This window comes from Strix uralensis, chromosome 7 (assembly GCF_047716275.1).
Source record: "Strix uralensis isolate ZFMK-TIS-50842 chromosome 7, bStrUra1, whole genome shotgun sequence".
Taxonomy (NCBI): Eukaryota; Metazoa; Chordata; class Aves; order Strigiformes; family Strigidae; genus Strix; species Strix uralensis.
In genome coordinates, this window is record NC_133978.1 from 33939612 (window position 1) to 33966044 (window position 26433).

General features: G+C 35.6%; 1 protein-coding gene across 5 annotated transcripts in view; it reads left to right on the forward strand.

Annotated features, from left to right (window-relative positions):
- Positions 1 to 26433, forward strand: part of ATRNL1 (attractin like 1) — a 576314-nt gene that overhangs the window by 57807 nt on the left and 492074 nt on the right. For all 5 annotated transcript variants that reach the window (XM_074875364.1, XM_074875362.1, XM_074875365.1 and 2 more), the window contains exons 6-8: positions 6505 to 6679; positions 7879 to 7966; positions 21335 to 21590. In XM_074875364.1, the coding sequence (XP_074731465.1) occupies positions 6505 to 6679; positions 7879 to 7966; positions 21335 to 21590 (519 nt within the window). The remainder of the gene's footprint in view (positions 1 to 6504; positions 6680 to 7878; positions 7967 to 21334; positions 21591 to 26433) is intronic.

The following is a 26433-nucleotide window of genomic DNA, read 5'->3' on the forward strand; positions in this document are numbered from 1 at the left end:
GAAATAACAGAAACTGAAGAAACACTCAGGGAATACATGAGGGAACAGTAAGGGGAACACAGCTTCTTAATTGTGAAATGTAAGTGGGTGTGCTGAACATGTTACTTAAGATGGAAAGAGATCAGTACTACTTAAAGACTGATCTTGGGACTGATCTTGTTACATAATTTTTATAATCTACTCATAAGACTGCTAATGAAATCTGGTAATACAAAGGTGGGAGTTACTTTAAATATGAAGGAGGACCAGAATATTCTGCAAAAAAGAGTTAGAGTAATGTGTGGGATGTAATTACTTCAGTATAATTGTAAATTCATACATTTAAGGACTAAGAATATTAAGAATTTGTTTTATCTCGGGTTGAAGTGCAGAAGGTGGCATGGGAGAAAACCTGCTTATCTCAATTAGAATATGAACTAATTAATATTCTTAATTTTATATACTCTATGAATTATAGGCTGTAACATGTCAAGTGCACTAGTAGGATGATCAGTCACAGAATCTATAGTTAAATATATGGAAATGTTAGTATGGCATTTTTGTAACTACTCTTTTATGAATACAAATTGAAACAGGCTCAGAGGGAGAACCATTAGGATGGTCAGGGCTGTGGAAGATACTAACAGAGCACGGTTTATTTAAGCTAGTAAAATGAAGGCTGGAGAGAATAGCATTGCTGTTTATAATCATTTGTGGGGTGTATAGACAGACTAGCTCTTTAAGTCCAGTGCTATCAACACTGGTAGAAGAAAAATTGGGGTCAAGTGGCATCAGTACATCTAATTTGAAAAGTGGAAGGAGGCTTTTGATGATTAGAGCTGTGACCTTTTCTAAAAGTTGTTGGCAAAGCTATTAGAGCTTGATGTCCTGCTGGCATTAGCATGGAGTCTCAAAATCTGTAATCCAGTGGGTACTGTCAGCTACTGCTGATGTGAAAAGTCCCCATTTCTTTTAGAGAGTAAGAAGCAAAACACCTTTTTGTTTATTACTAAGATGACAAATCTTATGCAGCATCTACAAAAAGTATAGTTGTGCTCAGTGATGAAAGACTGCGAAAGCTTTCCATGCCGTGTGCTTCCAATAAAGACTGCCATGGGTTCAGGCCTTATTCTTCTGTACCAGCCTAGTTGATCTTGAGTTTGAGACATGAATTCAAACAGTTGAATGGCACTGTTGAGGAGTATGCACCAAGGGCAGGCAGTGCAGCCCTTTTGGCTTGCCTGCTCAGACTGGCCCTGCAGATTCCCCAGTGCTAGAGAGCCCTTGGATGATCCACTCTTCCTGGCTGAGGAAGGAAATGGGACTGAATAATAGCAACCAGATGGCATTTCAGGAACTGCATCAGCTTGTGTGCATTAGGATTTCTGACTGTTTCATTCATGGAGGAGGCTGAGTCCTGGCACAGCTTGCTACCATGCTGCCTTAGCCGAAGGCCTATCCAGGATCTCTCTGCCTGCCACTAAGTCTCATTTGGAGCAAGACTATTTGCAGGAGGGGGGAAATAATTACATCCCATGTGGATGTTGTGGAGCTGTGCAGTGGCAGTGTAGGGATACATGGATACACCTACTGTTAGAATGCTGCTGAGCCATTCTTGAACAACATTTATCTTTTCATTTACATAGCAACTTCATATTTTTGCATAGTTACTATCTCATCACCTTCCTGTAAGAAAGGTGATTTACTGCTTGGTGAAACTTCCAATAGAATTTTTATTGCAAGTATATTCAAATATATTCTCTTTTCTCAAAAAGAGTTTTCATGATCTCAAATTCATTATCATATGGAGATTTTATTGGGTACTTGACAATAGTAATATTTGGTTTGTGTTTGTGATGGTTGAAAAATTATGTTAAAGCAATAATTCTCAACTCAAATGATCAACTATCAAACAAATACAGAATAAATAACAACAATTATTTAAATGCTTTGATTAGGTTGTATGGAAAAACAGCACTGTGACATTTATATTCAACATATCAATACTTTTTGGGTTTTTTTCCTGTGATGCCAAAGGAAAAGATTAGGCTTGAAGACAGTAGATGATGTCTTCTCATTAGGTGGAAATTGATCTTATGACTTGAACTGCTAGAACAAATTGTTACTTTGGCAGTTCATGAAACTCCTCAATAAATAGAAATTAGATTCTTTCTTTTGTGTTGTGTGGCTAAATCACTTTTTTAAACCTGTAGAATTTTTTTCCTACCTTTCAGGATAATGTAATTGACTTCCAATTCAGATTTATAAAATTGTTGTTTTTAAAGTGTTTGGTGGTTTTTTTTTTTTTTTCCCCTCCAGTGGATGGAGTGACACATTAGGAATATAAGAAAGAAATCCTATTTTAAATAAATGGAGAAAAATAATATTTGCATATAAAATAATAAAGCATATTTTTCATTATCTTTGTTCTGCAGTGTAGCGCTCTCTGCACAAAAGGCAGGTGTTTAGTGAATGTGATGTTTCTGAAGAGAAAATGTATTTATGATGAAATAATGGTGATATTTCATGGTATATGTATTTAAGTAGGAAAAATCTGTAAATGATATAAGTCCTATGTTTACCTTGTCTTTATAAGGTAATAGTCACACAAAAACATTTGATCTTTAGGTAATGTTTCAGTAGATGTCCGTATTACTCTATTGCTTTGGGTTTTTCAGCCGTATGTTCCATTTATGTACTGATTGATACATACTGTGATAACTCTATGAAATTTTTTCACTGAAGAGCAGTCCTAGCCATGCAGTCTTACTTGTGTTGGCACAGCCATGTGTATGTGGGCAAGGTGAAGCATATAAGGGAACACATCCAGATTAAAAGCTAGCCTGGCTAAAAAGAGAAGTTTTTACCTGGATGCATTCCATGGTCTTGTTCATGGTGCAGCCATGTGAAAACTGGTGCCAGTAGCAATGACAGCTGGAGTAAGCAGTGAGGGGAGGCCAGGGGTGTCTCTTCTGGTGTCAACGTCAACTGATGTCACTTTGGTACATGAGTGCATTGTGCGCAGGGTATTGATGTGTTCTTTGAAGAAAAGCTGCTGCTTTCAGACTCCTGAGTTCAGGTGTGTCTCCTTAGAATGTGTCCTTCCTCCATGCCAGTACAGGACCTGGGTACATGGTATTTCTCCTCTCTAGCTCACATCCCCAGTCGGTCAGTGTAGACCAGCAATGAAGCACTGAGGCTGTAAAAGTTATCTGTGACATTCTTTCAATCACTGATCTACCTAACAGTATTGTTAAAATTTTTGCATTGAACTTTTTATACAATTTTTTTGCTTGTCCTCATTTTAATGTAATCTAAATATATTTTGGATTTGCTATATGAATTCTTGCGGTTCCCTGTCTCCAGAAATTAAAATCTCAAATCGATTGACATGCGAGCAGTTCGTGTGTTTTCTTAATTATTTGCCACTAGGGGACACTGTTGACCACTACATGTCTGTGCCAGAATGGTAGCTATGATAAAAGACACAGATGTATTTTCACTTTCTGACTGGAGACACTGTTTTCATAATTTTAAAGTCTTCCCTGATCAAAGAATACTTACTCAATTGTTTATTTTTAGGCACTTTTAGATTCAAATGAAGTGTTTTCTCCAGTGATTTACCAAATCAGAACCTTGCTGAGGTTACAGTTCTATTACAGTATCTATTATTAATGCATAAGAATTGTTCATACTCTCATTAGACCTCATTCAAATACCATTAATCTATTCTGGGTAGACAGTATAATGAACAATAGGAGTTGAGTGTCTCCATCATTTAATGAATCAAAGGTAATTTGGATACAAGTGGACATCATTCTTCTATAGAGTACTAAGAAAAGTTGACAACTGGTTAGGTACAGATTAGATGCCTGGTTGTGGTGTATAAGTAGTAATTGTAACAAGTTGCCCTAAAAATGACAATACACACTGGAAAAATGTAATCTCTGCCCCCCCCCATGTTTTAAAATTATGAACTTGATATAAATTACTTATCTAGTTTTAGTAAACTTCAGCAGATCTCTCTTCTAATTGCTTGTCCAGTCTCTCCTTGACTGAGTGTAAACCTTTGCATCCAGAGCACCCTTTGTCAGGAGAGCATCCTTGCCAAGGAGATCTGGTACATTTTGCATGAAGAACTACCTCTGCTTGTTTGTTTTGAATGTGGCTTCTTCAAGCTGCATTTGATAAATCTCAGTTATAATATTCAGAAAGATTGTAGACTCTTCATATCCACCCTCTCTGTGTCATTTTATAGACATTTAATATTCACTTGCAAATTTTCTTTCTTCCTAGTGAAAAAGTTTTAGCCAACTCAGTAATTCCAATTACAGAAGCTATTCAATTCCTTTGAACATCCTTATTACTCTCCTGTAAACAGTCTCCAGCTCTAATCTATCTTCTTCTTGAGTAGGGCACACAGTTTTCTAAGTGTAGGCACACAACTGATTTATACAGTGGGGTAACAGTGTTCTCTATTTCTAACATGATTTGGTTTTTTGATCGTTGCTGAGTTTTGACGGGATATTTTCACGAGTTATCCTAAGATCAGACTTTGCTACTTTACTAGTGGTGGTTAGTTAAGAGCCAATCGTTTTTTTAGTAAATCTGAAACATAGCTTGCTTAGTTTTAAATTATCTATGTTGAATTTCATGTGTAATTTTATTGCTCAGTTACATGGTCAGACAAGAACTTGTTCTGTTGTTCTTCAAAGCCTGATTATCCTTTCTGCCCTTAAGTAATTACCTTTGTCAGTAAACTTTCTTCACTGCTCATCCACTTTTAAAGATCATTAATGTGTATGTTGAATACTTTGGGTACCAGCAGAAATCCTTGTGGAATTCCACAGGTGACCTCCCTCCCTTCAAGAAGTGGCCATTTACTCCTGTCTACTATTTTGTACTGTATATTACAGTCAATTATTTAGACATGCTCAGGCCTTTGTTCTCTTGCTATAAAACTTTCCCTCAGAGTCTTTGGTGAGGAATTTTGGTAAGAGCCTTGTGAAAATCCATGTCAGTTTATTAACTGGATCACCCCATCTTGACTTCTTTAAAGAACTTTAATAGGTTTGGAAGACAGATCTCTTTATGAAAACTATACTGATTTTTAAGAGTAGATGGCAATTATCTATCTATTGAGTAATTCTGTCCATTCTTATAGTTTCTGTTGATGTGTCTGGTAGAAGGAGTAGCATAGCAGGCCAGTAGTTTTCCATCTTCACTGGAACCTTTTTAAAAAGTTGATGTTATGTGTGACATTTGGGATGCTGACTACAGTTTTTTTTTTGTGTGTGTGTTTGCTTTTTGGTGGTCTGGGGTGTGGGTTTTTTTTTTTAGCATGTTACACTGAGTTTCCAAAGAAGGTTATGCCCAGTGTGACTTGAACAGTTTTGGTTTTTAGTAATTTCCAGTACCTTGGGGGAAGGATTTATATTGTTTAGGCAAGCTGAGAGGGACATAACATTGCTTATAATATCAGCATCAAATTACAGAAATAATTTCGCTGTCATACAACATCTGTATGCCATCACTGATGACAAAAATTTCAATTCCGTGATTGATAATGCTTAAAGTGGAACATATTGGTGTCCTAAAAATTCAGTGTTCCCCATCTAGAAATAAAGCCAGTCAGTAGTGATGTACAGTCACTGACAAGAGGCAAATAGTGCATATGCTGTCTTTTTTTTTTTTTAGTAAAGTTCTGAATATATTCAGGTTTTAAATAACAAGATTTTAAAGTTCTTCCAACATCTAGAGCATAAGCTAATAATGAAAATATCACATTTTGGTTCTTACAGAAGAAATGAAAATTAAGTTTTTCTGCTGTTCATGATTTTAGTAGTCCTATAACTTAAAAATGATACATTTTGCTGACTTTTCTTTATTTAGCAAAAATTATTGGCTAAAATACATTCCAAAATAATATATAGTTGTGGGTTTTGGTAGCTTTGTAAAATGATCTATAAAATTTTATAAATTTAAATATTCAAATCATTCTTTTTATAAAGGATTTTGCAGTGTATTTTAGTCTTGAAAGATGATGCAGAATGGCATTGGCAAAAGGAAAATTTTTATTCCTGAGACTTAATATGGTATAATCTATATTGTAACTTAAATTACTGTAATGTTATTTGCTTTGATATAAGCTTATTCTGGTTAGTTCAAATACAGTATACTTTTCCAGAGGTAGCGTGCAGTGTCTATTGTGCTACACATTTTAGACCTGTACAGTGTCTAAAAATATGATGCATTATACCTTTCTTTCAATTTGTGACTCATACAATATGTTTTCTGAGAAGAATGCAGAAATGGATCATTATTATTTGAGCTAATCTAATGCTTTCAATTTGACTGACATCCCTTGTTGTCAATTTTTGTTGAGCATCTGTTAAACATAAAACTTTATTTTATCAGAATGAGCAATCCTGACATCTGTAATTAAGCCTCCCCTGTTTCTGCTTTATTGGCTTTAACGTTCCTGTCTAACATATTGTGCAAATTGCATATTTGTTTACAAAACAGGTCCAGATTGTTCTTTGAATGTCCCTTCCACGGAGTCTTACTGGATTCTACCAAACGTAAAGCCATTCAGCCCTTCTGTGGGCCGGGCTTCCCATAAGGCAGTCCTACACGGGAAATTTATGTGGGTGATTGGTGGATACACTTTTAACTACAGTTCATTCCAAATGGTGTTGAAGTAAGTGATTTCTCCTTTGTCATATCCTTTCTGATGTGGCTTAGGGAAAACATATCTTACCAGGGAGGTAGCCTCTATACTGCAATTTAACAGAAAGGTTTATATGTTTTTAGATTCTTTATTAATCATCTTATCTTCTGCTTGTGATTTTCTTGTGATTAAAAAAAGTGAAAAATATGGGTGACATCAAACTATATGTGGTACTAATACGTAATTTCTTCAGTTTTGTGAAAACTGTTGCTATAGTTTGCTGCAAAACATAAAAATGTTTGTGTTGATAAAACAGGGAAAGAAACCCGTGTGCTGGTATTTTCAGACAGCGCATCTAGAATGCTATCTGTATTACTGAAGTTAATTTATAATTATTGGAGACTTGTATTTAACGCACGGACTTTGCCTGTAGGTGCCATGCCAGTAGGGTTAGGCATGTAACCTCTATTTCTCTTTATGGCAGTTTGCATGTATGTGTATTTGACCACCTACTGAAAACAAAATTGAAGCAGCTGTACATATTACCTAGATGATTTGGATGGTAACTTTTACATATGTAGAGGCCCTTAATGTGGCAAATGCAAGTGTTAGGATATGTTTATTAGCACGTTCATTTCTCCTGTTTTTGTCTACCTCTTGTTTTCTTTCACATGTTTGGAGTCATCTAAAACAAATCCCATAATCTTTGGTGGTTTTCTACCTCTGTCACTTATTATTTTACCTCTTCCATCCTGTTGTGTGTTAATGCATTAATAGATTCATTGTTAATTAAAATTTAACGGAAGTTAAAATCAACCATATAGCTGAGAGGGTGCTCAAGAGTGAGCCTTCAAAGTAGTGCAAAAGATTGAGACATAAGCAGTTTAGTGGGGTGGGTTTTTTATGTGGCTAATAGCAGTGAGCTTAACAACCTAGTTTCATAACTTTCTTATAAGTCTGGTGATTTTTATTACAGTCCCATTTTTCTGAGCTTGTTGATGGGTCCCTGAAAGAGCTGCTCCAGTTTTGCTTGATGAACATTTAGTACACTATCACAAGTTAGTACACTGTTGTAACAGTTAAAAGTGATCATGTTACTGCTGCTAACAAATTACCATGTCAGAAAAACAGTGACTGATTAAGTCTGCCAAACAGATATCAGTTCGAACATACGAAAACCTCTATTTCTCTGCAAGTAGAAAATATTTACTTTCCTTTTTCTCTTCTAGCTACAATTTGGAAAGCAGTATATGGAATGTAGTACCTGTATCCAAAGGACCACTCCAGAGATATGGACACACTCTTGCTTTATATCAGGTTTGGACTCTTCAGCATCGTATTTAATGAATTTCTTTGTGTGTGCTGTTAATGATTTTAAAATGCTTTATCATGAACATAGATTTTTGAGGATAACTTAATTTCTAGATCCTAAACATTTTGTATTAGTGTCTTCTTCAGTACTTAGAATAATTGCACAATTTTTGGAAAAAAGATTGAGCAATAGATCTAAGTCACTTATTAACTGGCCATAAACTCTCAGAGCTAAACCTGACAATAAAAAGGGGCTATTATAATTGGAATTGTGGTAAGGGGAGCCAGGGGTGACTCGAGCATGGGCAGTGCCCTCGCTGACCAGGCACCATCCCCAGGGGCTGAGCCCATCAGGCAGAGTCAGGTGTTGGTAGCAGGATCCTTTGACAGCCCCAGACTTGGCAAGCAATAACCCAGGTCCAGGAACTATTCAGGGAATCCAGTCAGGAGCACAAGGAGACAGGGCTGGAGACAGGACAGGAGAGAAGGCTACAATGTATGCCAGAGGGGTCCATCCAGGAGACAAGCTACCTACAGCGCAGGTCCAGGTCCTTCCAGGAGGCAGGATCACAAGCAGTCAGGGACTGGAGGTCCATGGCTGAGCTCCAGGTGAGGCTGGTCAGAGCCGTTAAGGTCTGTTAATGCCCTAAAGGCTGCGATATTAAGAAATATATTTTTATTTATGTGTTATTACTGCAGAACCAGAGCAGTATTAAAATACAAACTGTTGTTCTGTAGTATCATTTTACTGTGACTTCAAATAAATACTACTGGCAGTTTTGCTTCTACAGGTATCATGTAGTCTGCATGTTGCTTTATTGAAAGCACTTTTAAAGGCTTGTTTCACTAAAAAAAAAAAAAAGGATTCTTGATAGAATGTAGAGACAGAAATTATCTTTATTGGAAAAAAAAAGCCTTTTGTTAATTCATTAATTTTTGGCTGGTGTTAGTCATGTCTCCAAAACATAAAGTACCAGAAGTGAATGCACTGCATAATTTAACATTGCAGAGACGATGGCAAGCTTGTTAACTGTGACAGATAAATACAGAATTAGTATCACAAACTTTCAGTTGTTTGCATAAGACACCTCCAGTAGGGAAGAACAAAAAAAGACTGGAGTGTTCATCTAGCCTGGTAACATGTCTTGAATAGTGGGTAACAGTGAATGCCTAGGGAAGAATATAAGAAAAAATTACAAGAACATATAGAAGCTTCCTCATAATACTGTCCTAGTCTACAGCTGGGATTTCCTAAAACAGGATAGTATTTTTGTGGAAAGATTACGAATCCATGTTTTTTATTTTTTTCCAAGTTTTCAGACCATATATTTATTTTAGCATTAAATACCATCCTGTGCCTAAGAATTCTAGTGTATTTTGTGAAGAAATAACACCTTTTGGGGAACCAGTACAGGCTGGTTTAGTTTTGATAACCCCTAGTTCTTATACTATTTTCCATTTATTTTCTCTGTACCACTCATGATTTTCTGTAAATCCATCATATCCTCTCTCTATCATTTCTTTTTCATGCTGAAAATTCCTTGCGTTTTTAATAATCCTCTAGAAGGAAGCTATTTCATACCTTAGATAACATTGTGTCATTACCTCTACATCTTCTAGTTCTGTTATATCCCTTCTGAGATAGGGAGAATCAGTCTTTAGTGTATTGGTTCCTCAGAGATTGATGTCATAGAATTAACGGTCTAATTTTTTCCTTTTAATTCTTCATGGTTTTTTAGCTTTTTGAAAATTTGCTGTTGGCTTTGTACTGGTATTTTCACAGAACCATCAGTTATAACCTCAAGATCTCATTCTAGTCAATTGAAAACCCACCACCATATGTACAGACCTTAAAATTGTGTTTTATGCGTATGCATTGCTTCATGCTTACCTACATGAACATTTATTTGTCCTTGTATTACACATTTGGTGTTATGAGATTCTTCTGCAATTCTTTGCTTTTGACCACTGTCTCAACTATTTTGAGTACCATAGTATCGTCAAAGAAAATTGTAATTTTCCATTCCTGCCTGTGCCAGATTGTTTTTCAGTATGTTGAACAAACAAATCCCAATTGTAGATTTCTGTGGGACACCACTAATGACCTCTATTCATTTAAGAAGTGACTTTTTTTTTTTCTGAACTTCTCTTTATTGAATTATTTAGCCTTGTGTTATCTGCCTTGCTTGCCCCAGAACATCTTAGTTTCTTTAAGGCATGAAGAAGTGCCTTTTGGAAACTCCAGGTACCTGTCCAACTAGACCTTTGATTCTTTCAGGAAAATCCAACAATTTGCAAGGTATAACTTCCTGTTTCAAAAGGTCTTAGACTTTTCCTCAGTCTATCTGTCTTATCCATGTGTTCACTGAATTCTGTTGTTTCTGCCTGTTGCTTTTCAGTCTTTTGGTACTGACACATTTTTAAGGAGGGATATATACACTACAGACAGGGATCAGCTGTTTTGTCTTAAATTCCTTCAGAACTGATCCTGGTGTGACTTGTTGCTGATTGTTTCATCAGTTTTGATTTTTTTTTTTTTTTGCTATAACCTTCTGTTGTTAATTTCTGCTATGGAAATATCTGTAAAGTCTACCATGAAGAACTCACATGGGAAAATTAACTTCATTTTATTGCTATGGCTTGATCTTCTCAGAATACTCTTTCAGACTGTCTGTTGGTACCACAAATTATCTAGTTGGCTGTGTTTCTAATGCATTTGATAAATGATGTATTAGTACTTTATATATATAATTTTGCAGGCAGCTCATTAAACTGTTTCATGGCTTGCCTTTATATATCTCTGTGTTTTAATCTGCTGGAGTTTTTGAACCTTTCTTGTGAAGTATACTTTTCCTTCTAAGTCTCCATTATCCTCCTATTGAGTGAAGCTTTATTTATTTTGTTCTTTGTAATGGGAAATTTTGGGGTTTTTTAAGCAGGGAGTATTTAGGTGATCTGAGCAGATGTCCTTAAAATGTCTTCATATTGTCATTAAAGATTTTATTCTTTGTCATGGTTTAAACCTGGCCAGCAGCCAGACACTATGCAGCCGACTAATGCCTGGCCCATTCCCAGCTTGCGATCCCAGAGAAAAGAAAATCCTGAAACTGCAATCCTGGAAGACAGAGAGCCCAGCTTCCTGGCCAACCCTCATCTATATGCTGAACATGACATTGTATGATATGAAATATTCCATTGGCCCATTTGGGTCTGTTGCTCTGGCTATGCTCCTTCTCAGCTTCTTGCGCACCTCCAACTCCAAAACCCATACTGAATCCAAACCACAGCATTATTTTAGCTACTAAGAAAAAACCCCAGCTCTATTCCAGCCAAAACAGAGACATGCTTCTAGTTGTACATTTTAGTTTCTTTTTATGATCGGTCTTCCTTTTATATAGTGCTCCTTTTGAAGTTAAGCAGAATTATAGGTGTGGGTGGATTTTCTTTGTTGTTTTGTTTTTTTTTCTTGGCCTCTGTTGCTCTTCCAGAGGTGTTGAATATGTACATGGCATGGTTAATATTGTAGAGATGTTTTTCAGTTTTCATTAGTAATATGAACTAGATTCCGTGTGTGCCCCAACCTCAACTCAAAAATTACTTTTCTGTTCATCAGTTCCCTGATTCATTACTAATGTATTATCTGTTCTTTGAAAGGTCACATCTTTCTGACCGGTATCTTTGGTTATTACAGTTCTTGTAGAATGTGGACCTTTTAGTTGGAAAACATTCTGAACTGCTAAATGATACATTACTTGAATAAAGGCTTAAAATATCATTTAACCTTTTTATTTGACAGTGCTAATATTTTCTTGAGATATTCTAGACCAAAGGCTAACCATTTTAGAGATACTTTTACCAGCAGATATTAAATATAATAGAACTGTGTTAATTCAGAGATCTTTTTGGATCTCAGTGAGGAAATGCAACTCTCTTTAATATTAATGAAGGCTACAAGCAAGTGTGTAGTGAAGAAGCTGTTGCTTTTGTCAAAGGCACATGTTAATCAGTAACTAGAATTCACTAATAATGAACACAGCACCATTCATGTCAAATAATTAGCTAATATATTGCTTGTATTAGTGATTATGTCAGATGTCAAAAATTACATGGGCCAAAAGGAGCTGATCATATAAGTTGAAGACATTTCAGGAGAAAAAGTACATCCTTTTGCAATAAGTTCTGAAATTAACATGTTAGGATAAACTTTTGATATTTTTCCTTTCAGATGTTCAGTCTCTCGAAAAAACAGAAAAATAATTTGTTGTGAAGAGTAGTAGAACATAATACCTAGAGATGGCAGCTTTGAGCTGTGTTTTGAGCTGTGTACTAGTCATTGTGTAACATTTCCTTTACAGTTGAGAGAAAAAAATATCCACAGAGAAGAAATTAGATTAAGTTTTTGACTTGAGCTCCTGAGATTTCAAAGCCTAGCACTAGACTAGAGTGAGAGCACAGAGCTAGTATTGCCTGATCATGGTGCAAGGTAAATTGAAGCTATATAATTGACTCTGTGGAGAATGAAATAAGTTACTGTGCCCATTTCCCTCGGAAAGCTTCTTTAGTTAAAATTGAAGAACTGTACTTCTTTATTCTGAAGCAAAAAAGATCAGAAGACTCCCACTGATGTATAGTTATAACAAGTGACTAAGACTTTTTATGCATTTATAGAGGAGAGAGTATAAAAATGTTCTTGCTTTTTAGACCAACTAAACTGTTATATAGTATCATCTTCAGTGCCTCTTCAGACTGGTTATTGGAAAGGTGCTACCTATCTCTGGTAGCAATTGGTTCTCCTGTCTCTCAAAGTTTATATATAGTTCCTGTCATCTGGATACTGAAAAATTTCAACATACTTTGAAATAATTTATATAAGAAATAGGATTATAAAGAGACTGGAGGAAACTGCTTGTGAGATTTTTAAAGTAGGTACATATGGCCTTGCTAAATAATGACTAGAGAGGGAGTTAAACAGTAAATTGAAAAATACTAAATCCCTGGAATAAAGTAGAAAGGGAGTTGGTACAAGGTGTGTATGTGGTCACTGCTGGGAGTTTACTCAGTAGTGAGCTTGTGGTTGTATCACAGAATTCAACCTCATAATTAAACTGTTGTAATGGTCCCAAGACAGTGGAAGGATGGCCGGGCATTGAAATTTGTTTCCTTTGAGATTGGCAGTGGGAATAAAGCAAACAGGCAGGCTGGCATAGTAGTAATCATAAAGATGTTTTCCAGTATACAGACCTTTTTATACATAGTCAAATTTCATTTGGCTCATTTGAGTTTTATGAATGTTACTTCCAATTTTAAAGCTTTATTAAAAAAGGGTAATTGTTTTGATTCTTTTCCAAATTAATTAGTATTGATGTTGAGTCTGCATATCTGTTCTAGTATTTTTTATTAGTCTAATCAAAAGCTAGGGATAACAAAACAAAAAGTAAAACCTTTTTCTGCTTTAATATGAGTGAGACAAGATCTTTCACCAGTTGGTTTATTGTTATTCTTTTAGTGCCTATTTTTGTTGGCTACTGTAGTATAATTTGAACAGCACTAACAATGTAGAAGTATTTTCTAACCACTCTATTAATAATTATTAGCAGGTTAGACCACCAAGTTGCATAGTTTTATTATTTTATGACTTTCAATTATGTCTTATGCACAATTTGCTTTTCAATTCTGATTGCAGACCTCAGAAGTATATGAGAAGTAGGCAATATAAGCTGTCATATACTTTTTGCATGTAGTCTAGATAAAAGCCTATTTAGAGTACCTCTTCAATTAAGTGGACTTACTCATCAAGAGATTGGTTCCTTCATGTAAAAGTGCAATATTTTTCATTCATTGTTTCAACATTATATGCCAATTGATTTGAAAGTCGAAGTCTAAGCATGATCAACTTTTATGTCTAGCAGATACCAAAGCAAATGCCTAGTTAATGCTTTTCTATGCAGTCTCAACTACTTACTCCTTTCTTTCAATGTTTAGTCCAAATATTGAATGTACAAAAGATCAGTCTGACACCTCTGCTAAAATTCCAGCTTATACCTTCAGGAGTTTTAAAGCTCTGCTCACATAGTTTTATTTGCATGCTTTTCTTCAGCCTAGCTTTCTGTGAAATGTAGGAATATTCATGCAAACAAGTAAATCTCAAATTTTGGTGTGTGGGTTTTTTTTTCTTCCCCAAAAGCACACTACCTTATTTTCCTGTTCTATATTTAGAATGCTGCTGTAGTCCAGGAAAAAAGTTATTGGCTTTTAAGATATATAGGAACTGACTTAATTGAAACCTTCGATGAATTATTACCTTTAATTATAGCCAGCAACAATGTGGAAAACTGTAGAAATAATGAAGAAATAAAGTGACAGCGCTCTTGATTATGCTAACCTCCTGACATACAAATTGCTGCAGTATGTACTGTCTTGAACTTGAATTTGGTCCTGTTGGGAAGCTTAGGTTATAGTATGCTCCTCGTTTAACTGAGCAAGTTCTTATTCAGATTCTTATACAATGAGGGTATAGATCCATGATAAGCTAAGAATAATAAGGCAGGCTACCAGAGGAAGAGTTAAGTGAAGACTGCTTTCCAGTCTGTCAGTCCTGATCTAATGGGAGGATTATGGGATCAAGTAGAGGTGTTGATTATTCATTTTTTTTCTTTTGATATAGCATGTAGAAGAACGTTCTCTATGTTGTTACCATATTAAAGGAGGTGTAATGGTCTGGGGAAAGGAGGAGGAGATATTAGACAGTCCTAAACCAGGTTGCACATATTGAATGCAGAAAGCAGGCTTGCAATGGATGAGTTACTGCCAGACAACTTTTTTTGAGTCTTAATTAAATTTTGCTTGAAAAAAAAATTCCAAAAATTTCTTAATGATGTACAGATTTGACAAAACTTCTAGAAATTCCAGGTAAGTGTAGAGAACAAAAGTTCTGATGAATTTTTGAGTCCTGTTAATTTACATAAAGTTCATTTATATACTAATGCGTGGCTACAGTCTATGGGAGGAAAATAAATTGATAGTCTTGTTTCAAGAAAATGGAGAATGACTATTCTTCATGTGGTTTGAGAGTAGCATTTCTTTGGCAAAATTTTCAGGAACAGATTGGATTTATATAAGAATTAAGGCAGCGCTCGTTTCTGAGAGATAAACTTTTCTGTGTAGCCATGATACAGTTAACCACATAATTTTTACATTTCTTATTTTAACATGATTAATTTACTTACAATTCACTAGAAATGGATTATAAATTACCCCCTTATTGTATTGTATTTCCTTTACACTTTTTTGTGGTAACTACCAGATAAGATTCTTTCAGAATGCAGTCAGGATTTGCATAACAGTGTAACATTCCCAGGTACAGTCAGAGCAGCTGAAAAGTATTGTTAGTTTAGGAGATAAGAAGAATTACAAAAGGATAAAAATATGATAAGTTTTAGAAAACTCTTGAATTAGTGCATGTATATGAAATATGAAATCAATATTAACACTGAGATATGGTGTAGGGAAGAAAGCCTGTCCAAGGTCAAATGAACTAACGATTTTGGCCATTTGTTTGTATTCAATGTGAAGTATGTAGAAGAGTTACTCTGTCTGCTGTATAGTCTGTTGACTGGGACTTATCAGAGAAGTGGGTGCTTTTACTTGCTCTTTTGGTGATCTTGTTGAGTAACTTCCATGCTCTGTTTCAGTTTTTTCTCACTAAAATGCTCCTCTGTGAAGGGATTTGAAGTCTTGTTAAAACTACTATGCAAAAGCTAGGTGATACTGTTGGGGCATGATTTTTCAGGAATTACCAAATACACAGCCCTGGAAGTCAGGAACACAAGACAGCTGAAGTAAAGCATACTGGATCAACAGTCATTTTTGCAATTTCTTATATTTTTATCTCTATTAGAAATTACTATTCATTTACCTATTTTGTGAAAATTCTGTGGGTTACTTTGCCAGTTTTTATGGAACTTTGAATGCACAAATCACCATGTTAATTTATGATTACTTACTTAAAGGAGTAATTTTTGGATTTGGAGCTTTTATTAATTTACATAAATTAGTGCTTTCATGTAAATCTTGACTTTCTTCCTTACTGTAACTCTGAGGATACATTCACATTGAAAGACTTCATTCTCTTTTGGGCTTCTAAAAGAATTTTGCCCTCAAATATAAAGTTCAGATGGATAAGCTGATTGCCATTTGTTTACCAGAACTCTAAGTTTTTCCTGTGTCAATCTGTTTAGTCACACAAAGTGATTTTTCAAAGTTTCTGTGTTTGTTTTTGGGTTTTTTTTAAAGAAAAGTATTTTTACTTTTACAGTTTGGGTATTGTTCATGATCATCCAATGAATTATTTTTGTTATTGTTTGTAATAGAAAATTAAATAAGGAAGAGGCTCTCCAGAGGTGTGCCTGTATTAAAAATTTGTTTTCACAGACTCACAAAGAGTAGCTGAGACCTCTTGAGATCATATTGACTAGCCTCTCTGCTCAAAGTAAGGTCAACTACAGCATGTTGCTCCAGACATCGTCCAGTTGGGTTTTGAGTATCTCCAAGGATATTCAATTCCACAATGTCTCTGAGCATCCTGTTCCAGTCTTTTACCATCGTCACTGTAAAGATATGTTTTTTCTTACATTTAAATTGGATTTCTTGTAATCCAATTTGTGCCCATCACCTCTTGTCTGTTCACTGCATAACACTAAGGAGAGTCTGACTCCCTCTTTTTTTATCCTCTCCCACCAGGCATTTAATTTTATTTGAATTATTTAGTTATTTAAAAACCACATTCTCCAAAGATGATGATGATGGTATCAATAAGGTAAAGAAATTAAGAGGAATTTTATTGCCTTAATTCCTCCAGCAGGCTTTCCAAATTGTGACAGTTTACTTTTTCTCCTGTATTTGAGTTATTCTCTTGTTTCCATTTTGGCTAGATGAAATGTGCGTGTCAATCATTACTCTGTAAGAGAAATATTAGATCAAACGAATTTTTTCTTCTTCTCTTGAGAAATGTGGTTTAACTGTTTTGTTCAAATTGGGGCTTTGGTCTTATGATTCCTAACTTCTGCTGTCATCCTCTCTGCCCAAAATGCACAGTCAACTATTTACAGGTCATATACCTTTTGTCATCTTTCTTTATGGTTCATCAAAAATTTCTACTGACTTAATTTTCTCAGGGGAAAAAGGCTGATTTGAGAAAATGGAAACATATCTTGGAAAGTTCTGGTTCCATTGAAACTAACAGGAGCTATACTGGCTGTTTTGTTGGCTTACACCTGAACAGTTGCCAAGAAAAGTGCAAGGTCCTTCACGTGGGTCGAGGCAATCCCAGGCACAGATATGGGCTGGGTGGAGAATGGATTGAGAACAGCCCTGAGGAGAGGACTTGGGGGTGTTAGTGGATGGAAAACTGACTATGACCCAGCAATGTGTACTTGCAGCCGAGAAAGCCAACTGTATCCTGGGCTGTATCAAGAGAAGTATGACCTGCAGGTTGAGGGAGGTGATTCTCCCCGCCCCTACTCCGCTCTCGTGAGACCCCCCCCTGCAGTGCTGTGTCCAGCACTAGGGCCTCTGACATAACAAGGACGTGGACCGGCTCAAGTGGGCCCAGAGGAGTCCACGAAGATGATCGGGGGGGTTGGAGCACCTCCCTTATGAGAACAGGCCCCTATGAGAGAGTTGGGGTTGTTCAGCCTGAAGAAGAGAAGGCGCCGGGGGACCTTAAAGTGGCCTTCCAGTACTTAAAGGGGGCTACAGGAAAGATGGGGAGGGACTCTTTATCAGGGGGGTAGAGATAGGATGATGGTTAATGGCTTAAACTGAAAGAGGGTAGATTTAGATTTGATATAAGGAAGAAATTCTTTACTGTGAGGGTGGTGAGGCACTGGAACAGGTTGCCCAGAGAAGCTGTGGCTGCCCCCTCCCTGGCAGTGTTCAAGGCCAGACTGGATGGGGCTTTGAGCAACCTGGTCTAGTGGAAGGTGTCCCTGCCCATGGCAGGGGGGTTGGAACTGGATGATCTTTAAGGTCCTTTCCAACCCCAAACCATTCTATAATTCTATGAAATCTGCTGATGTGATCTGTAGGTGGGAATGTCACAAATGAGTGAGCTGCCTAACTGCCTGGTTTACAGCAAGAAATTTCTTATTTTTGCTGGAATTCCCTACTGAGCAGAAACTCTGAATTACAAGTTCAATATACAGTGTAGTTTATATACTTTGACTTGCATTTGATAATATCTATATGAAATTTTCATTGGAAAAACACAAGGTCTTTAAAGGCTTTTGTAACTTCTTGGATAATTTCATTAATGTGAAGTAATATATCTAAAATGACCAAGGTTAGTTTGCTGAGTGAATGCTCACCTTCACTATCTGCCACTGATTAAAAATGTTACTGTTGACGTGTGGTATAAAACTTTAAATATGAGTGTGGTGGAGGCCTTGTATCTTCTTGGTGCTTATCTGCCTGATTTGTTATCTGTTCCTTAGACAACTTGCCTCTTGGTCTTGTTGCTCCTCTACGCTGAGGAGTACATTTTTGTAACATCTTCCATCTGGGCCAGATTCTTGACACTTTTTCCTCACTAATTTAACAAGGACTCTGTTTTATATGTTGCTGTTGTTGTTGTTTTTAATCTCATTCCTGTTGTGGTATGCTATTTTATTATAAACAAATACCTATTATGCTTTATTCATGTAAAGGTCAGCAGGTTTTTTTGTACTAGCATTCTTAAAATGCTATATCTTGTGTATTGTGTCTGTCAGCCTCACCTTTAGCACATACCTTGATTTATACTTACTTATAAACTAAGTTATAAAGGTAGTATAAGTTTATAAGGGGATTCCTTCTTTCACAGTCTTTAGGTTGCTTGGGACCATTTGCGCTTGTATCCTTCGACAGTCCTTTTCTGATTAATCTTTCCAGATGAACGTCTAGCTCTATGTGCCTAGGATGTTGGTTTTTGTCCTGTATAACTATATATGTGTAACAATATTTGTTTCCATTCTGTGTTTCTTCTACTGACTTTAGTCTCTGAGCCTTTCTATCTCCATGTTCGGCTGATCATCACTAACTTTTAAAGTGTTTTCCAGCAGCACTAGCAACTTCTTAATCTCAGAAATGGCCATGAGCAAAGCTTAGTTAAATCTGTTTTTTTGTGGTTGATAAAGCAGTTGTCATGACCTTCTTGTCTTTTTCTCTGTGTGTACAGGATCTGCTGTGTCATTTATAAAGATTGCTTCTCGCTGAAGTGTTCTTTTATCTGAACTTTGAATCATTTAAACAGAACTGTGAGGAGGACTTTCTTACTGTCAGCTGTCTGAGTAATCATTTCAAAGTTCATGCAGCTCTTTAGGTCACCTTTTTTTTTGTGTAGTGTCTTTTCTCAGTGTCAGAAATCTTTTTTTTTTTTTTCAAACACTGTTACACAGCACCTGCAACTCTCTAATTAGCTCCCTCTTTCTGCTTTAGTCTGTTATCTGCATTTAAAAAATAAATAAATAGTCCACTATGGTAGTGATGTTGATTTGCCTTTTGAGATCTATGTGGCAGTGTAATAAATGAGGCATATATGATGCTTTTAAGAAGAATATTTGTTAAAGCCATTCCTCTGGATCAGTGCACAGCCTCCTTCCAGCTTTTGTGGGTGTTCACCAAGCTCTTTGAAATGTTGTTTTATCTCATAGGAAAATAATGGATTCAGATATATATATATATATCTCTCTCTATCTAATCCTACAACAAATTCGTACTGAAGGATGTGAACATCGTGAACATCTTTTGTTCAAACACAGAGTATCACTGTACAGGAGTGATTTAAATTCCAAATCAAGAAATGTTTACCTGCCTCAAATGAAAAAATAGTTGAAAATCTTGCAGAAATTTCAAGTGTACTCTTGAAGACAGGTCAGAGAGTTCGGTCAGTCATTTAATGACTAATCTCTCTGAGTAATGAAGAAATTTTTCATGTGCTCCTGGACTCCGGTGTTTACCATCAACTGTAGATATATAGATAGCATTATAACCCTTTCAAGCCTTTGTTTTGCTGGACTAAATAGACTGTCATTCTACTGATCATCTATATTTTTCATGCCCGCCAGTTTGAGTTCATCATTCTTGATGTGCATGATGATAATAGCATGCCGTTTACATTTCTATTTAGATCCCATCAACTCCTTGTACAATAAGTCTAAAACTTCTGCATGGTTGATCCAAAATTCTTATATTAGGTAGTTACTTTATCTTCCAGCCTCTTTTTATGAGGTTCAGTATTCCATGCCAAGCAAACCTTTAACAAATGCACTAAGCCTGCAGCTTCCTTTTTTTTTTTTTTTTAAAACCAGGTTAAGATCGAATTTAGGGTAAATCCTAGAATATTACGTTGCGGTATGCAGAAGACAACCACCATCTGTAAAGACACCGTGTAGATGGGATGCAGAGTGTGTGTGGCTCTGGCATGTCCTAGCAAAGGCTAAGTATCATTCTCAGAACCAGAGGCAGTTTTTCCTCCCAGGATAGACTATTCTTGAGCCAATCTGTGAAGCCAACAAGCTGGAATTGTGACATTGTATGACTTGGTTTGCAACTCTAGATGAAGTCTGATATTTAGTAGGATTTGCTTTCAGTCAATATTTAAGGAAACCATTCATTACTTATCAAAACAGATGGCATTGCTGTTTGAGGTATGTAGTTCATGAAGACTTGGAAAATCTGTTTTGCATCCCTTTAAAAGAACTCAAAGTACTCTCCTATGGGATTTCGTGTTAGCAAATGTGTCCAAGAGGATGCTATACACACATTGTCCCTTTTCTTTGTGCTCTAATGACTGAATTTTCTCAGGGCTTAAGTTGCTTTGCTATTAAGAGAGAACCTGCTCTCTTGTGCACATGCTGAATAAAATCCCCATAGACTGTGCGGAAAATCCCATTTCAGTTCTGTGAACTGTTCCTTAAGAAAACAATATAATAGCATTTCTGTTTAGGTTTTTTGTGTTTTGGGGTTTTTTTTTGGTTTTGTGTGTGTTTTTTTTTTTTTTTTTTTTAAATAATAGAATGCTGCAGTATGAATTAGAAGAGCCATGTAATTAAAGTTTTTCTGCTTGAAGTAATCTGGTTGAGATTCATTTTGGTGTCATTTTCGTGGCTGGGTTTATTTTTCAGAGAAATAGTCTCCTTATCGTTGTTGGTTTAGCTTAAATATCATTGTCTGGGATTAGTGTCTGATATTGAGCTGGTTAATGTAAGATTAAATGTGAAGATTTAAATCAGATTGTTCAGTTATGAAATATTATGCAGCACAGAAGTATGCAGTTTAGATGTTATCTTTCCGTAATCCATTATTTGCTTTCTCTTCTCTCCCTTCCAATTTTTACAGGAAGACATCTACATGTATGGAGGCAAAATTGAAACAAATAATGGCAATGTTACTGATGAGCTGTGGATTTTCAACATACACAGTCAAACATGGAGTACCAGAACTCCTGCAGTACTTGTACATGGCCAACAATATGCTGTGGAAGGTCATTCAGCACACATAGTAGAGCTGGACAGCAGAGATGTGGTTATGATTATAATTTTTGGATATTCTGCCATATATGGTTACACAAGCATTGTGCAAGAATACTACATCAGTAAGTCACTTCAAAATAATTTTTATTATGTACTAATAAAAAAGAAATCCTGATTTGTCTTTTTTAAAGTGAAGAACAGTCCTCTTTTCAGAAAGAAAAATATGTATTAGCAAAATAAACCCTCATATCTTTTCCTTCAAATTATATAGGTCAGATTTCTTGTTAAGCAGCAACATTTCATACCTGTTTGGAGTACAATGGCTTTGGGTATGTGTTATTGTGTTCATGGCCGTGGTACTCTAAAGGGGATAAAGTTGAAACCAGAAATTCCACACAGTGGTTACTGTTGTGATGAGACTTACTTTTTTACCACGGACTTACTGTTTTTACCATGGAGTAGATAGAGTAAAAAAGAAAAAGTAGAGCAAAAAAACAAAGGGTAAAGAATACAATGAACAGTTCTTACTACAATAATGTAGTTACTTTGAAGGTTCTTTAATGTTGCTGTAATATTTTCATTCTGATTTTTGAAATGTAATAACGTAGTTCATCATTGTATATAGCATTCTCTCTAAAGTGTATATATGTTACTACTAGAGGAAATAAGAGAAAATGAACACTAATTTTTGTAAATAACCTGCCATGTCTGTCTGAGATTCCTCTTGTGAACGGCAAGCTTTTCCTAGGGGTGATTTTAAGTGCTAGAATTAAATAAACAGAGAGAATTTTTCTGTCTTATAAATGGTGTATCTAAGATATTATTTCAATTATTTTCTTTTTCACATGCTGATTATTTAGTCTAGAATAGAAGTACCAATAGTACACTCACCTATTACTGTGGTTGGTTGACTTATGAAGAGGGATACATGATTCACTCTGTAGTGTAAAATTTTCAGTCTGGTGGATTTTATTGCTGGTCTTATGGTTGAAACGTACAACTTGTTCCTATTTTAAATTTTTTTTTAATGGTAAACCTCTACTTGTGGAGGATTAATAAAACAGACTATAACTAAGCGTTTATAAAACAAAGAAAAAAAGCCCAAACCTTTCATACTATGAGATAAGCTTTGTGTAGGAGAACACACTTATTTCTCTGGCAGTTATTATGGGTCTGAATTACTCTGAAGTTTTTGTGTCACCTTTCTGAGATGCTAGTTTTGTCATATACTAGTGAGGAACTCAGTTTATTAGAGAAAATATGCTTCACTTATATCCAATATAAAGTAAACTTTTAGCAATACAGGGTACTACTGTGGAAACCCATAGATATCACTGAGTCTATTATGTGATGAAGGATTATTGGTGCATGCAGTGCTTTGCAGAACATGGCCTGTATGTTGACTGACTGTATGAAACAGAACTGTTTCTACCATGAATAATTCTCATGTTTCAGTTTACCTCATTGCCTCTCCCTCCTTCCCCTCCCCTCTAAGTTAAATGAATTTTGTGGCAAATTTTCCTGAATTCTGTGTCATCTGTAGGATTTATCTATAGTTTTGCAGCTTTAGGATCATTTTTAACCATAAAATTCCAGATGGTTTGAACCAAGAATGACTAGGTTTTTTGGGGCTCTAGCAGCTCAGAATCCAAACTTAAAAGACAGGAAGTGATAGAAGTATTGCTGTGAACCCACCTGAATAGGAAAGAAAATTTGTTGCAAGAAAGGGCTTCTGATGTTATGGAAAGAAATATTAGAAACCAATTTTCTCTCTCCCTACTTGCTTTTAAAATATACATTGCCTTAACGTTTCAAATTAGGCTCCTTTATTCTTTCTGAATGTTATCAGCCATGGCTTTTAGTCCTAATGAAGACTATTTTTCAAGCATTTACCAGATGCCTACTGAAAGAAAGAGGCAACTTACCTTTCGGTTCATATGAGTTGAAACTTCCTGTTAATGAACTTTGAATGATACGTGGAATCCTGGTGCTAAAGCCTTCTTTAGTTACTGTGACCATGTTTTCCATTGGGTCTGGGTCAAGAAACGTCTAAAGAAGTTATAATTATTTGTGGATTCCCTAGCTTTTCATATAGGTATGTAGTTCTTAATAACAATACATGTGAATCAAATGGGTGCATGGTCTGAAAATTTCTCTGACAATGTCTGATTAGCGAAGAAAGTAATTTCTCTCAAAGTCAAATTCTGGAAAAATTGTACGTGGTTTGCAGGCATATTTTCACCACGCAAAAGCATGGGAATTCATTTCTACTCCAAAGGTATGGTGGTTGTTGCAGGAACAAAAGAGCTTCCTGTTGTCCTTTCTTGCTATAGGTAGACTTATGACTTTTGAGGAACCGATAAATCCTGGTATGGGAATTATGTGAATGATTTTACTAACTTGAACCATAAAGCTTTTCTGGGTTACTCCCCAGGGAAATTTATTTCCTTTTAGGTTAGCAATACCTCATAAACCTTCTAAGAATCTCAATGTGAGTCTCAAGGTGAATATAATAATGGTGTTTTGTTTCAGCTGAGGCTTATAAAAGCTCCTTATATATTAAGAAACTTCTGATTAAGTCTTCTGTGATTTTGTTTTATTTTTTTAGAAGACAGATTTGTTTGGATTAAGATTGTTTTTTATGCTGAATTTTTTTATGACTTTAGAAGTAGGTTATAGGTTGTTTTTGCCTGAAAATGTTTCTTTGAAATAGTGTTAAAAGAAATGGCCCTGTGATGTGACATGTGTTTCCTCTTTTTTTTTTATAAGTTAGCATAAGCTTCATAGTTGCTTGAAAAACTTTAAAGTTTGTCACCACAATGAAATGAAGATAGCATACTGAGGGGCTGCTTGGACATTTTATTCTTTTTACCTAATCTGTTCGAAGGTTATATTGTTATATATATACTTTTCCTTGGATTTTTTTAGTGGATTTATTACTGTGTTTAAAAAAAATATTTCTTAAACATGTTCTTAGAAACAATTCTATCTCAAAATGCTATTTTAATTATTCTATTTTGAATGATAAAATTATTATTGCTCAAATTTGCAGTTTTTCTTGATTTGGCCTTCCTTATCAGTTTCGTACAAGGAAATGGACTGAAAAAAAGAAAGAATAAGTTTTTGTCTTATTTCACTTGCTTTACATTCTTTGATAGAACCGTGTTACATCTTTGGTTAACTTCCTGTGAGCAAAAGTCTGGAATTTGTCACGCTGGCCATCAAAATCAGTCCTTCTTAAATGTAAACACCATATTTTATAATTCCTTTCAAAAATATATGAGGATTAATCTTAACAAGTTTGGGTTTTGTTCACAGTGCCATTGGAAAATTGGTTATAATTTTAGTGACTAGGCATCTTCTAATTCATAGCCTACCTTTAGCAATGGCTTGTTTATATTAACTTGTTTTCTGTGTGATACATTGTTTAATGTAAGCAGCTCCTCTTCCTTCCTGGAGTTGTCTTTGAATTATATTTATAGATACCAATCCTCCTTTTTGCAAGGCTAATTATAATTAAGGCAACCTCATCTATTCCATTCTCATTCTAATAGTTCATCTCTATACCTTTTCCACAAGGAGTTCACCTCTCTTGAACATGGATGATTAGAAAAGCTTTGGGATATTCTAGGTGAGACTTCACAAGTGCCTGGCTAAATAACCTTAATCCTACTTTGTTGGGAACACCTCACTTGGTATAAGTGACATTTGTACTGCATCCATGAGAAAGTCATTAATGGCTCATAGACTTTCTCCAATGGAGCAGAGCTCCTACTCATTCTTCTCAGTCATTATCAACTGATGAGCTTCCATTTTATAGAAGTTCATGTTGATAATCCCAGTTGCACAATACCTTTAAATTATTGTTGAGTTTTGATCTATTTTTTCTGGTAGCCAAGATTATCCAGTTCATTCTGCATGTTTTTCTGCTGCTTCTGTGAATTGATAGTGTCTGAATTTATGCAATTATTACTCCTTATATTTATGACAGTGTCATAAAATACATCCATTCTGATTCTTAAGAAGTGTCCCTAGTAATCCCAGCACTTCTCAACATTGTTCATTGCTGCTGCTTCTTCAGCACCCAAATCCCATTCCATTATAATGGTTTATTTACTAATTTCCCATTGTGACAGTACAGTAGGGAGATTAGTGAAGCCCAGATACTGAGAACACCTACTCTTCGTTCTGTAGATAATTGTTTTTTAGGTAAATGTGATGTAAATGCTTTGGTACGTTTACATTGTCCAGTGAAACAGTTTCCCATTATTTCAACATTTATTATTTACCCTTTTTTTAAAGAAAAAACAACACCCTCCCACATTTGTTCTAAAACTTTGCATATTACAGAGGTGAGATTAAGGTCTGTAATTGTCCAGGTCTTTTCTCTCCTCCCCCTGGTCTTTAATGTGAGCAGTATGGTTGCTGTTCTTTAGTAATATCTAACCAGCTTTGTTTAATATGCTTGCTACTGGGCCTGCAGTTTCACCTGTTGTGTCTGTCAGAATTTTGGAATGGAGTTGTACCTCCAGCTTCAGTACATTAAATCAGTGAGTTTAGCTTCTATCTCAGCTGTAATTTCTTTTTCTGGTTACATGTTTTTGTATATGCCTTTTTTCTTTTTTTTCTTTCACTTGATCAGTCTCCTGGAAATGGTCGTGGTAAAGTTGGGAGATAAGTGTGTGATTCTGTTTGACAAAGGTGACCAGAATATTGCAGCCTGTAACTGTGTCTAGGTGTTTAGTATTTGACAGATTTAATTATCTGAAGTTGTCATAGTGACTTTCCTAAGCATTTCAGGAGAAACTTTGTGGTAGAATTCTCTGGAAGATTGCCCAGATGTTGATGAAAAATGTCAAATTACAAATGAAAAGTAGTAGCCCCTATTACTGGAATGATTTTGCTTTTTGTGATTTTCTTCAAAATTCATTTGACCTTATTTTTACACTGTCTATTAGACTTACA